This window comes from Scomber japonicus, chromosome 3 (assembly GCF_027409825.1).
Source record: "Scomber japonicus isolate fScoJap1 chromosome 3, fScoJap1.pri, whole genome shotgun sequence".
In the NCBI taxonomy this organism is placed as follows: domain Eukaryota; kingdom Metazoa; phylum Chordata; class Actinopteri; order Scombriformes; family Scombridae; genus Scomber; species Scomber japonicus.
The window spans coordinates 719,254-732,542 of NC_070580.1; the positions used below are offsets into that span (position 1 = coordinate 719,254).

The 13,289-nt window shown below is 37.9% G+C and overlaps 1 protein-coding gene across 1 annotated transcript in view; it reads right to left on the reverse strand.

The window, feature by feature from the left end:
* The window catches only part of ptprga (protein tyrosine phosphatase receptor type Ga), a 540,919-nt gene that overhangs the window by 6,225 nt on the left and 521,405 nt on the right, over positions 1-13,289 (reverse strand). The window contains exons 23-28 of the mRNA XM_053316686.1: positions 13,061-13,207; positions 8,895-8,988; positions 7,473-7,549; positions 6,024-6,152; positions 3,940-4,086; positions 1,969-2,111 (exon numbers count right to left, since the gene is read on the reverse strand). Coding sequence (XP_053172661.1) covers positions 1,969-2,111; positions 3,940-4,086; positions 6,024-6,152; positions 7,473-7,549; positions 8,895-8,988; positions 13,061-13,207 — 737 coding nt within the window. The remainder of the gene's footprint in view (positions 1-1,968; positions 2,112-3,939; positions 4,087-6,023; positions 6,153-7,472; positions 7,550-8,894; positions 8,989-13,060; positions 13,208-13,289) is intronic.

Here is a 13,289-nt window from a genome sequence, read left to right on the forward strand (position 1 = left end):
ATTAACACTTTTCTAGTCTTATCACACACATTCTTGGATCATTTTTGTGTGTATATGATTGTGTGAAATGGATTGATGGAAACGTGCGGTGATGTCTTGTCAGTTGCATACCCACACAAATTGTTTCTTATAATGTATGACTGAAATAAACTATTCATTCATTCATTCATTCAGGACTCTGGAGGGAGGTCAGGGTTAAACTAGCTGTCATGTTCAGTCTGTTATCTGTCACTACAGCATCACTCATGTTCCCCCAGGAGGACATATATGTTGTATGGCTGCCATTTTTCCTCTTTTCAATGGCCACAGCAAAGTCATTCTCTGGACTCAAGAACTCCTGATACAAAGGCACTGTCTCCACTTGAGATGTCCTTGACAGTACGTCAGGCTGGGACTGAAGCCCCTCCTAGATCAGGAGATGCCACCTCTCAGATTAAAGATTTATTAGTGAGTGAATCCACCTGAGGATGACAGCTCATCTCTGTGTGAGGCTTTCTGGAGAACACTGGGTCGCCTTCACAATGTAAAGGATCTTTTCTTCCATTAACAGGCCTGTCAGGAGCGCCACAGAAACCCGCTGCTAACAACCCATGTCTGGCTGAATAATGAGCGCGCACACAATTAGGATGAGCTTTAACTGACAATCTCTTAGGTGCCTGCAAGCCGACTGCGCCATAGCAACCAGATGAAGTGCTCAATTAGTCACTTTTCTTCTTGAGGATGCGACAAGAAATCCTCAGTATTCTAATGAATAAACATGAGCAGAGCTGCTGGATTAGAGTGTCGTTCAAGAACGCTAATGTGTGTCAATACTAAAGACACTTTCATTATGTTTAATTGGGCAGTTTGCTGGGGTATCTGTGGGTGAGGGGGTGGGGTGGTGGTGGGGGGAGTCAGGGGGCTGAAGGGGCTGTCACTTGTTGGAATGGAGATGGCTATTTGTAAGTGAAACAGCATGTGCCTTTCCTCATTTCACTGTTATGCTGCCGGTGTTTCTGTATGTTCAGTGGACACAGAATTAATATTGTGAATAATAAGCACAGTATTATCTCTAAATCAATATGGCGTGGTATTTAATTTCATTTTAATCATGCAGCTATTTGATTTGAATTCTTTCAGCAAGATTTAAGTTGTCACTGTGTCAACATTCTGTGAGATCACACTTAATACTTTCTGAGTACTGGCTAAAATATGTCAAATATCAGAAGCAGAATGAAATGATGATGTCATATTCTTGTATTCATGTTTACCACACATTTTCTAAAATATAAATCATCATTTTGGGAGGATTTTAGGAAGAGTGTGATTTCACTATTTCACTAGCCAACTAGGTGTTTCAATAAATGACCAAATGTGAAAAAACACCTTGGCAACAGTAGCCGACAGACTGGAAGAATCTTTTATTTATTATATTATTATCCAGCATGTTTATCACCCTTTCTTCCAGTTTGCCAGCCAGAGATGCTGAGTTGTTTTCTCAAAACTTTTTCACACAAATCACACATTTCAGACAGTATTTTATAAGGCAAAGTCTTCAGCTGCTGTGTTTGTCGAGACAAAATTAAATAATCAGAGGTTTGTCTGATCGTCTTATTTTTTAAATGTATAATATGTAGAATATACATCATTTTGAAAAATATGTTTATATTATACAGCAAATAACTTCTACTCTTCTTCTTATTAGGTTTTAATTCAGACTTGTGTGAGAACAGCTGATTTGACTCTGATGAATAAACCAGATGACATAAAAATACATAAAAGAGCAACAAGTGCTTGAACCTCTCCTGATCATTTCCAACTATTTTCATATTTCATATGCTAACATGATCAAATAAAGAACAATGTTAACTGTCATTTTCATTTAGCCTTTCTAATCTGACAATCTGAATAAAACTCATAATATAAACCTAGAAATGAGCTCATGTGTTGATGTGGTGACAGAATAAAGAGAAATAGAATGACACTGACTCATCATGGACGATGGTTGGTCCATCGCGGATGGCCGCCTCCTCCTTTATGACATTGATGAGCTCGAAGGTGCTGCTGATTGGTGCGTCAGGGTTCGGCCACTTGGGGCACTGAAAGTGACGCACCTCTAATACATAGTCATCCTAGGATTCACAGAGAGGACAAAGACACACACAGAGAGACACAGGTTACTTACAGAGAAAGTTACATGAATGATTTGAACATTTATCTTCAACTCTCTCTCTCTTATGGTTCCGACAGCTGACAAATTCATCTTCTACTTAAATATAATGTTCTATTATAAATGGTTTAACATGACATTTAAGACAGAGAGACTGCTGAGTGAGTGACTGTAAGAAGAAGCTCACATTTTCTTAGAATATATCAAAATTATATTGAAATAAAAGTGAAATGCAGTGATGAGTCATCTTTAGTTTCTCTAAGCTTTCAACTGACATTGTAAGGTTTGTGTACCAAAACAAATCATGCTAAATATGCACTGTGGAAGCTCAGTAACGATAGAAATACACAACCCAGTGTCAATTGGTGTATTTAGTATTTGTTCATAAAACTCTGATTATATACAGGAAAATAAATGTGAACTAAAATGTGGAGTAAATATAATCCACTTTTGCAAAGAAACACTGTTTTTAACACATTTTAAATCATTTTTCACAACTTTTTAGAAAAAATGATTGTTTTTAGGATACGTTCTGCTCCATATTGACTAAATGTAGAATGTAGAAACACTCCATTTTTTTCTCTATTCATTTGATGTTTTAAATGAAGTCATTATTAGTATAAGCCCACTTAAATACACTGTAGAAGGATATAATATTTAATATTTATCATTATTTTGTGGTTACACCATTTGACATTTCCAGGAGCATTCAGTCTGACTTTTGGTAAGAAAATGGTGCAAATGTCATTTCAAATGATAAAACCAACAAAAATACTAAATGTACATTTTAACAAACCTGATGCTGCTTTTAAAACTAGTTTTGACATATTTTGGAATTGCTCATCTTGCCAACTCTTATTCATCACTGACCCACAGGCAGAAATTGTAACCAATCTGCAAGTAAAGATATGAGAGCCATGGAACATTCTGACAAAGAGTGAGACAGTAGATCTGGTGTTGGGCTCTTTCACAGTCTTTAAAGCATAATAATGACAATTTTTGTTTTGGTCAACAATAGAGAAATAACATATATCACGCTTTGGATAAATACATAATATTTGCTAGTAGATAGCAGATTGCTATTGATGTTTGGCTCTGCACATGAGATTTGTTGACAATAAGAAAAATATAGAAACTCATCAGTTAAATCCTTTAAGATAAACAAGCTGATGGACAGCATTGGACAATTAAAGACAGAGTGTAGTGAAGCTTTTTCATCCAAAATCTTTCTACAGGTGTTACATAAAAAAACTAACGGAAGACAAAAGACCTGACAAAGATCCGTGATGATCAGAATGTTACTCTGTTCATTTGCTGGGGGCTGTCAGTAGTTTGTGGATCTTTCTGGAATATTGCCTGATGTCACTTACAGAAGCTGGAGACTTAACAGGATGACGCGTCACTTCCTGGTCGAACCCAGAGAAGTTTGCTCTTCTCCCACATGGAATTTACACGAGGGATACAAAAGCTGAGAGGGAGAGCGGCTTTGAAGATAGAGAGCGAGGAAACGTGTGTTGCTTGCTCAAATCTACAGACGCACTTCCTCTGGAGGCTCCATACATCTCTAACACTCAGCCTTCTGTCCTCACTCACCCTCAAAACTCACACTGCATTTACAAATCTCTCCCTGCCAGCCTCAAATCTTGGAGCTGCAGATGCTTTTCCTGTCAGTACAAAATGGTGAGGCTGATGACTAATATGTCCTTCTGTTGTTTCAATAGATGAGCATTTCAGTGCAGTAATACAATGTTTCATCACACACACACACACACACACACACGCTGAGCAACCTGTGTAGCTTCCAGGATGAAGTCGTGAATGCTGATCTGCTCCTCGTTTGACAGACAGAGTCGATCTTTACTGATGAGGGTGACAGTGAACGCCTCGCAGTTCATGGCCTCCTCCCTGCTGGGCCAGTACACAAACTCATCCTCCGCCTGAAGAAGAGCACAGAGACTGCTTCACTACTGTGTTCAATCAATCAATCAATCCATCAAACTTTATTTATACAGTGCCTTTCATACAGGCTAGTGTCGAGATAACTGATAATAAGATAGAACAATTGACAACATAAAGAAAAGGAATAAAAATGATGAGGGAATAAATTCAAAGACCAATGCACACAAGAGAAAATAAGGATGATAAAAATGTTTTTCAAAATTAAATAAAACTTAAATAAATGAGAAAATAAAAATAAATAATTTTACATCATTTGTCACACAGTTATATAGAAAAAATGGTTGTGTTTAGGATATGTCCTACTCAATATTGGTAAAATGTTTTAAAATTAAAATCTAGAAATGTTTTCTTTTCATTTGATGTTTTAAATGAAGTCATTATTAGTATAAGTCCACTTAAATACACTGTAGGTGACCAAATATTTAATATTTATCATTCTTTTGTGGTTACACCATTTGACATTTTCAGGAGCATTCAGTCTGACTTTTGGTAGAAAATGGTGCAAATGTCATTTCAAATGATAAAACCAACAAAAATACTAAATGTACATTTTAACAAACCTGATGCTGCTTTTAAAACTAGTTTTAACATATTTTTGAATGTATCATCTTGCCAACCTGCATTTGTCACTGACTCACATATGGGTAAAAAAAGCTTCACTCATTGCAACATTTGGACTGAAATGACCATTTCCAATGTGTAAATAACTAATACAATGAAAAACAACTCATTTGAACAACAACAGTTGTATTGCAGTCCCTAATTTGCAAAGTGATCTTTTGCTGCATCACACCTCTAGTTTATACAGAAACATGAAGCCTCTGAATTTAAATTAGTTGGATGTTGTAACTTTCCTGTTCCCTGAAGTTACAGATCAAAGAGATCCCATGATCAAGAATTTACAAAATGTTCCAGAAAAAGTCAAGCTTAGCTGTAACCCACGCTTTCAATTACAGCCTTGTTTAAGATGACCCAATTAAGTAATGCACCAGCTAGTTAAAGAGAACCTACTGATCTGCCAAATGACCAGCAATTTGCAAAGCCTCATTGCTTGTACTGCTGGTGTGAAACTAATGGAACGTCTCCTGTAAAAGTGCATATCCTTTAATTACAGTCTCCTAGTTCTAGTTTTGAAAACAGCTTAGTAGGTTACATCATAAACAAAGATATTTGCTTATATTTTCAAAGATTTTGCTGTGTGTGTGTGTGTGTGTGTGTGTGTGTGTGTGTGTGTGTGTGTGTGTGTGTGTGTTTTTAAGGGTGACATAAGTGTAATTCCCATTCTGTCCCAGCCCTGTCTGGTTCTGATCATGTCACTTTCAGTTCCAGTCTTATTTCATGTGTGACAGGCAACACTTTAAATGTTCAAGTTGGTGCTTCTGGATCCTCTCAGTTCTGATTTGTGCAATTTGTATGGAGATTGACTGACTTTATATGGAGCAAAAGCCATCAGCACACAATGTTGGAATGACTGTAGCACGTCAAACAGCTGTGAGATAGCAGATTTGCAGTTTACGCAAAACTCTTCTCCACTCCTTACAAGTTAAAAACACAATGTTTAAGTGCTGCTGTCCCATAGAAACCCTGCAGAAGGCACACAGGATGTCAAGCTTAAGCCTAAATATGAAGATTCATGTGTGAGGATGGGTGCATGTATGTCTGCATGGGTGTGACTAATGCTGCCACAATGACACAGAATGTAAGTCTTGCTCATGAAGTCGCGTGTGTGTGTGTGTGTGTGTCCATATTGTGTGATGTATAAGACCTTAAACACAACCTTAGGTGGCAGAAAACACTGTTGTGCACATGCTTGTGTAAGTGGTAGTTAGCTATAATCATATATACTGTATGTGTATGTGTATGCATGTATGTTTGTGTGTGTGTGTGTGTGTGTGTGTGTGTGTGTGTTTCCTACCAGTCCATGGCTGGCAGGCAGCATAACAATGATTTGTGCATTATGGTCCCAGATCATTCTCCAGAAGTCTTTTGTGGTGTGGGGCAGAGGATGCTGGGTAATGATGAACTCATTACTGCGGTAGTAACCCTGTGAACAACAAGATGTAGGTAAGAAAATGACACATACACACACACACGGTTTACACCACCACTGACTGACTCAACTAAAAATACACACATACTGTTGTTAGTGTATTGTTGCACATAGTAACAGTTCTACATTCTTATTCTAAAAAGACTGTTATGTAGGGAGATATCCACTTTATTTGAATAACTAACTGCTAAAGATTTGTAATAGCTTAAAATAAGAGTTACACTTACATTGAAATGATGTTTTACAGCAACCAAAACACAGACTTGATCATTTGTGAATCTGTCCTTTAACACTAATGTGTAACTCACCAGCTCATCAACAGATAGCCCAGCCAGCATGTCCATGTGGGCCCTACATGGGTTCAATGCAGAGTACGTGGTACCAAATGGGAAGTGGGCAAATTTTGCGGGTCCCACATGGTTTCACTTACATGGGCCCCACATGTGAAGCCCACGTGGATGAGCCCCAGAAAGGGTGTAAGTGGGCTAAGCATGCATGGGTTCAATGCAGAGTACGTGGTACCGAGTGGGAAGTGGGCAAATTGTATGAGCCCCATATTGTTTCAGAAACATGGGACCCCACATATGAAGCCCATGTGGGCTGGCTAAATGGGCCCCATTTAAGGTCCATTCTGATCCCAGTTAGACCCCATATGGGCAAACATATGGGGCACATGGACATGATGGCAGGGTTGCATTTTAAAAAGGACATTCCTTCATCTGTCTGTGACTGGTGCATGTCTTTTCATTGTGTCTGATAATGTTTTTCTCTTTTTGTTAAAATTTTATTTAATTTACATTATATATATATATATATATATATATATATATATATATATATATATATTTACATACAAAATAAACTATACTACAGACAGTTTTGATTTCCATCTGTGTGACATGAAATCAATAATTGGGATCAATATATAGTATATCTATCTATCTATCTATCTATCTATCTGAATCTGTTAAAAGTAGGATACTGAACTGTCTGCTATTGGCTAAGCACAGGTTTCACACATTTCCCCAAACTACAACTCCAAAGTATTCCCAGTTAAAGGTAGAGTCCCTCATTTTATTCTATCACCTGTAAACTTACACCTTTCATCCTGCCTCACTTGTTTTGGATTCTAACTACGACCTGTGTACAGTTTCAAGATTTCAATGATGAGCTGGGAGAAAATGTGGACATTTGGGTGTGGTTACACTAAATCAGGGAGTGTACAGTCATGTTGACTTGATGTAATCTGCACTGAGTCAAAACATGAAGGAGAGAACGGAGAGATCAATGATTGACAGAAGTGGAAGCGCTGACCATGATATAAGAGGCGTTAATGTAATCGGTGCCTTTCATGCCGGGCAAAGGTGCTAGGCCGACCCTCGCTCGCTCCGCTGCTCACAGATAAGAGAGAGAGAGAGAGAGAGAGAGAGAGAGAGAGGGAATGGAAAGGCACAGGCGAGAGAGAATAACCATTTACCACTTTATTAGAACAGAGCAATCACAATGACAGCTCACTGTGTGTGCAATCATTCATCCTTTAGCTGTTATTGCGTGTAGACAGTTCTTGGTAATTGTTGGCTGGTGATTGAGAGAAGTGTGGGACAGCCGCTGACTGTCAACACATCATGTAACAGCTGCAGAGAACAGAGACAATACTACAGTCTACTTTACTGTTGCTAATGAGTGTGTCTGATTAAACTTTCTTATGCTGAGCTATCATTCACATTTTGAAAAGTGATAGCACCACACATCTGATTCAGTTGGCTTTACTTTGTGTACCAGTGTCACATTTTGTAAGTTAAACATTAAACAAACAAAAACAGCCATCCTTCCCCATGTCTGTTTGTTTTAGTTTCATTTTTTCTTGTCTAGGTTGTGTGTATGTCTTGTTTGTATTGTAATGTAATAATAATAATACAAGGGAAATTAATTTAAAAAAAGTAAGTTTAAAGATTACAGCAAGTTCTGCAGATTTACACTCACACCTGTTAGTTAGGAAAACATTAAGTTGTAAGAATAAATAGTAATAATAATAAATAATAAAAAATAAGGTGGTGTGTCCTCCAGGGTCAAATTGACCCTGTCTGTTTTGACTGTTCCTTCCTTCCTTTCCTTTCCTTCCTCCCTTCCTTCTTTCCTCTGTCCTTCTTTCCTTCCTTTCGTTCCTTCCTTGACTCGAGGACAACAGGAGGGTTAGAACTCAACATGCAGTTTATGATAACTAGAATGGCCATTATCATTTATAATAGTTGTTACTATAAGATATGAAATTTGAAAGGTTGGCACATTGCTTTAACATTACCAGCTATATGTATTCTGATTGATTGACGGTTGGTAGCTATTCATCCAATAATATGAATGAACAGAGTGTGGTATGAGCTTTCACCAAGGCCCTGCATACATCATTTGACCATAGGTTCAACTTTTTGAACAGATACAGGCAAGTCAAGTCACAGTCGCTACCTCATGCTTTCCCACAACTCATCAATATTTGAAAAAATCCTTCATATTTCTGCCTGACTTTGCTGATGTGTGTTGTTTATTGATTTTCTATGTAGCATTCTTCTATAATGCAGATGCTGTAAACTGACAGATAATCTATTCACTGGATAATGTGAATGTTTCTAATTGCAGCTGTTTTATAGGAAGTTAGTATTTTTGCTGATTGGTTGTATTTGGTGCTGGAGGCAATTTCATTTCAATTTGAATCTGTTTTTACATGAGTGTAACACTTACATGGAACCACGGAGGAGTTTCGATTTTTCTCTTTGTTGCACTCCTTCTGAGCGTTGAAGCACTCCATGAATCTGGCATTGCACTGTGTAACCAACTGAAACATAGAAGAAGAAGAAGAAGGGAAGGAGGGAGGGAGGGAGGAGGGAGGGAGGAAGGGAGGAAAGGAGGAGGGTGTGTTAGAATTTGTCACACTTTGAAACAGCAAACCAGCTCATCACCAGAGTGTTGTGAATCTGCACAACAAATGAACGATTTTGCAACATATGCTTGCTTTTCATCTTATCCATTTACATTTCCTCTTGTCTTAAAGGCACCCTGTAGAGTTTTTAACACAGTGTGGGGAGCGTTCTGTTTTTATTTGTATCTCCTTCATATGAATGAGGACTCATGCTGACAATGTGATATACATTCTGCAGATGATTTTATACTATTTGGCCGACAGTTTAATCTCTGGGAATCATATTTGATACATACGTTTTAGAGACCTCTACATCATCAGTGTGATCATCAGATACATGTAGTGCACAGATAAACCAATGCAATGTTGAATGACTAAATATTTTGAAGCTTATTTTGTGGTAAGTTCCTGTTGAAAATGTGTTTATCATATGAGATACAGCAAGTATAGAAGGTCATTCATCTGGAAATATGTCAATAATCATTCTATTGCATGTCATACATTATTTATCATCATCATGCATACAACATTGAGTAGGTGGTGGTATGAGCTTTATGCAGGACTTATAATGTTGTATTCAATATGCTTATAAAACATGATACTGTATGAAAAATAAATAGCAAAAAATTCAGGGTGTATCAAATATGATACAAAACAAAACTCATATATGCAAAGTGTTATTTAATTATCATTTTAAATTACTTGTCAGAATGTCCAATAAACTCCAGTAAATGAATTAACATTTTCTGGCAATTATTTGATGATCTAGGCTATACAGGGATACATAGCAATGCAACAGTGTAAAAAACGTTTTAATCCTTACCCAAACATCATCTCATCACCTAACATTTCCCCTAAGCCAAATCATGGCTGGCAGCACTACAATAAACACCATTAAATGATTAAACATGTTTAGCCTATTAGCACAAAGGCTGCTTACATTCACAAAAACAGGAAAAATAAACCTTCCAACAATTTGAAGTCAAAGCTCACTTCTGCTTATGTTGTTCCTCAGTAAAGCATCTCCAGATAACTGATCATTAAAAAGGTTGAATATGTAGAATATTAATTAAAAGCTATATTTTTTTTTAAATAATACAGTCACGGGGCGTTTTGAGGGCTACAGAATGAAAGTATTGCTTTTCCATAAAAAACAAAAATTAGTCTGAATTAATCATTTTAAAATTTTTTGACGGGTTTGACAATGACTTTCTGACACGTTCTGTGTACATTGTACCAGCCATTTAGCGGCCGGAATTGCGGGTTGCCAGGGTTGTCTGTGGTTCCGGTGCAGCTACTGTAGGCTGGCACTGGGTGAAATGGAGTTGTAAACAAGCAGAGCCGTGTTGGACTTAATAAAACCAGCGTTTTTTGCTCTCAAGTACAACTTTTCATCACAAAACTTCAAAGGTAAGACAGAATATCTGTTAGTCGCTGTAAATAAGTGGTTGTTTACCTTTGTATTGGCTGCTGGTTCACTGAGTTTTTAATAATGGTACTGTTGAACTCGCCAGGGTCTTAGCTTTCATATGAGATGCTATTTGTTTGTGTACCATGAAGTATCAAAACGGTAGCAATGGAAATGTGGAGAGTGGGTTGACTTTCTGATGCTATTCGGATTTTGATATTTGATCATTAATATGCTTGGTGTTTGTGTTGTGTTTGGTGTGTGTAAAAATGACGTGCTTGTAGCGGAGTTTCTCCTGTTTAATTTGATGTGCAGTATGACTGTATTGCTACATCATTAGGGGATCATCCCTATGTTCCCCGGGTCCTATGTTCCCCGCTTTGTATGTGACCGGGGAATATAGGGATGATCCCGTCTACAGTTAGCCAGTTAGCTGAGTTAGCCGCCGAGTTAGCCGCTGAGTTAGCAGATGAGTTAGCCGCCGAGCTAGCAGCCGAATTAGCCGAACATAGGTACGCTCCCCAGGTTTAACTGCTACTCCCACTGGCGTTACAATGTAATGTACCTCGGTGGTTTCAAGTCAGTTACAGCGAGGGTATGTTCGCTTCCTGTTTTCAAAATAAAAGCACCAACTCTATCCTTATGGTTTTCTTAATAATAAAAGGCAACGGGTGTTTTATTTTGTGAAAATGACCGGAAGTGCGTTACTCGCTGCGGCTAACTTGAGTGGCTCCGAATTCGCAGGAACAAAACTTTAAGCAGGTGTTATTTGGACAAATTAGCGTCACATTGTGGATCTAAAGGGCTACTTTCTCACCTAAAAAGGTTAGACATGTGGATAAAGTGGTATATTTACAGAGTTAGAGCTAAAATAAAATCCGCTTCAGCCTGCTGATTTCAGCTTGGGTAGGAACGAAATGCATTATGGGTTATCGTGTAGTTTACTGACTGGTCTGCTCACGCCGATCAGGCTACAGAAACAAGCAATCATTTTGAGTTGGGAGCTAGCTAGCTAATCGATTACACACCACTCAAAGAAAGACTTCCAGTTGAAGACTGGCTAACGTTAAATACTGTTGTAAAATTAATTGGTCGAAATTAGTCGTTACCCTGTATGATTCATCACTTGACATGACGCTGGCTAATCGACTGACGCACTCGGCACCGGACCTGGCAACCCGACTGCTGGAATTACTTTTTGATTGTTGCGACTACGATCTCGAGACATTAGATGGCGTTGTTCTGCTCATTCTACCTTCAAGATTTATATGTGTACGTGTGTTAAATACACACATGCAACATGCAAACAAACAGAGTTAAACACATTGTGCTCTACACACTGAGATGAAACTGATTGTATCTAGGTAAACTCCCTGTAAGCAAACAAGCTCACTTCCCAAATGTTGGACTGTTGACTAATAACTAATCATTAGCTCAGAATGAAATAGTACAAATGTTTACTTTAAACCATGAGGGCCTGTTATGTGCCAGCTAAGGTACATCTGTGAAAACTGTGTGAATAACCCTTTATTGAACAGTTAAAGTAAACAGATTCAAATCAGATTTTTTGAGGGCATTGAGCATTGTCAGGAGGATTCTATAATAAAACCTGAAGACAAAACAGAAAGCTGCTCACAATAGAAAATCCCCCACTAAGAACAGAAAACACAGCAGAGAAGTTGGGAAACAAGCACAAAGACCAGAGGAAAAACACAAGAGCTGCAAACAATGACTACATTCAAATCCTGTCATTAAAACATAAATGCATTACCATAACAAAGGAAGCTTTTGTTGTGCACATTCTCTGCATCTAGTCCAGACTTTGGACTTGATTGTGGCACATGTGATGAAATAACAAGATCCAATTACCTCCCAACAAACCCTTCATCCTACCTCCAACCACAGCACACCACAGCTGCATATGAAGAAATCTCTAATAACTGAGCAGAAAACTTCTTATATTAAGACACAATTAACTATAAATATCAATACTGTGTTTTCTTTTTGTTTTTTACTGATACCTACACATTTGGTTTTCATGTATATATATTTTGCCCTGATTCCCAGCAGTCCTTTGAACACCTTCCATTCTGACTCTCTTATGATATTCATTTGCATTGTTATAAATTGTTGAGTTGCTTATTGTTATCATCAAGGGTTAAATTGGGCTGAGGCTGTGTGGGGCGCAGCACATACGACTACACTCACAGAATGCTTCACTTCACACATTTTCAACATTTTTTACACATTTCTCTGCCTTAATAATTCAAACTATGACTAAAACATGTTTTCTTTGTAGCCATGTATGGGTTAATGATGTTTTTTGTGGTTACACCATTTGACATTTTTAGCATTCAGTCTTACTTTTGGTAAAAAATGCAAAACAACAATATAAAAATATTAAATGTACATTTGAACAAACCTGATGCTGCTTTTAAAACTATTAAACATATTTTTTGAATTTCTCATATTGCCAACCCTTATTTGTCACTGACCCATACAGTAATGTGTAATATATATATATTTAAAGATTATTAAACTGTCTGAACTGTTGCATGGGAGTGAAAACTGAATCTTCACCTTGAACTGTTTCTCCACATGCGTGCGTCCACTGTTTCCTGGTGTGGTGATGCTGTTGAAGTAGCTGTGAAGCTGGCCGGCCGCCACCTCCGTCTCCTTCCCCAGGATGGTTTCCATCAAGGCATCGTGGATGAAGATGTACTGCTCCTGGATCAGCAGAGCAAGAGGTGACAGAACAGAACAAGTGTGAGTGTTTGACAGTTGCTGTGGAACATCAGTGTAGATGTTT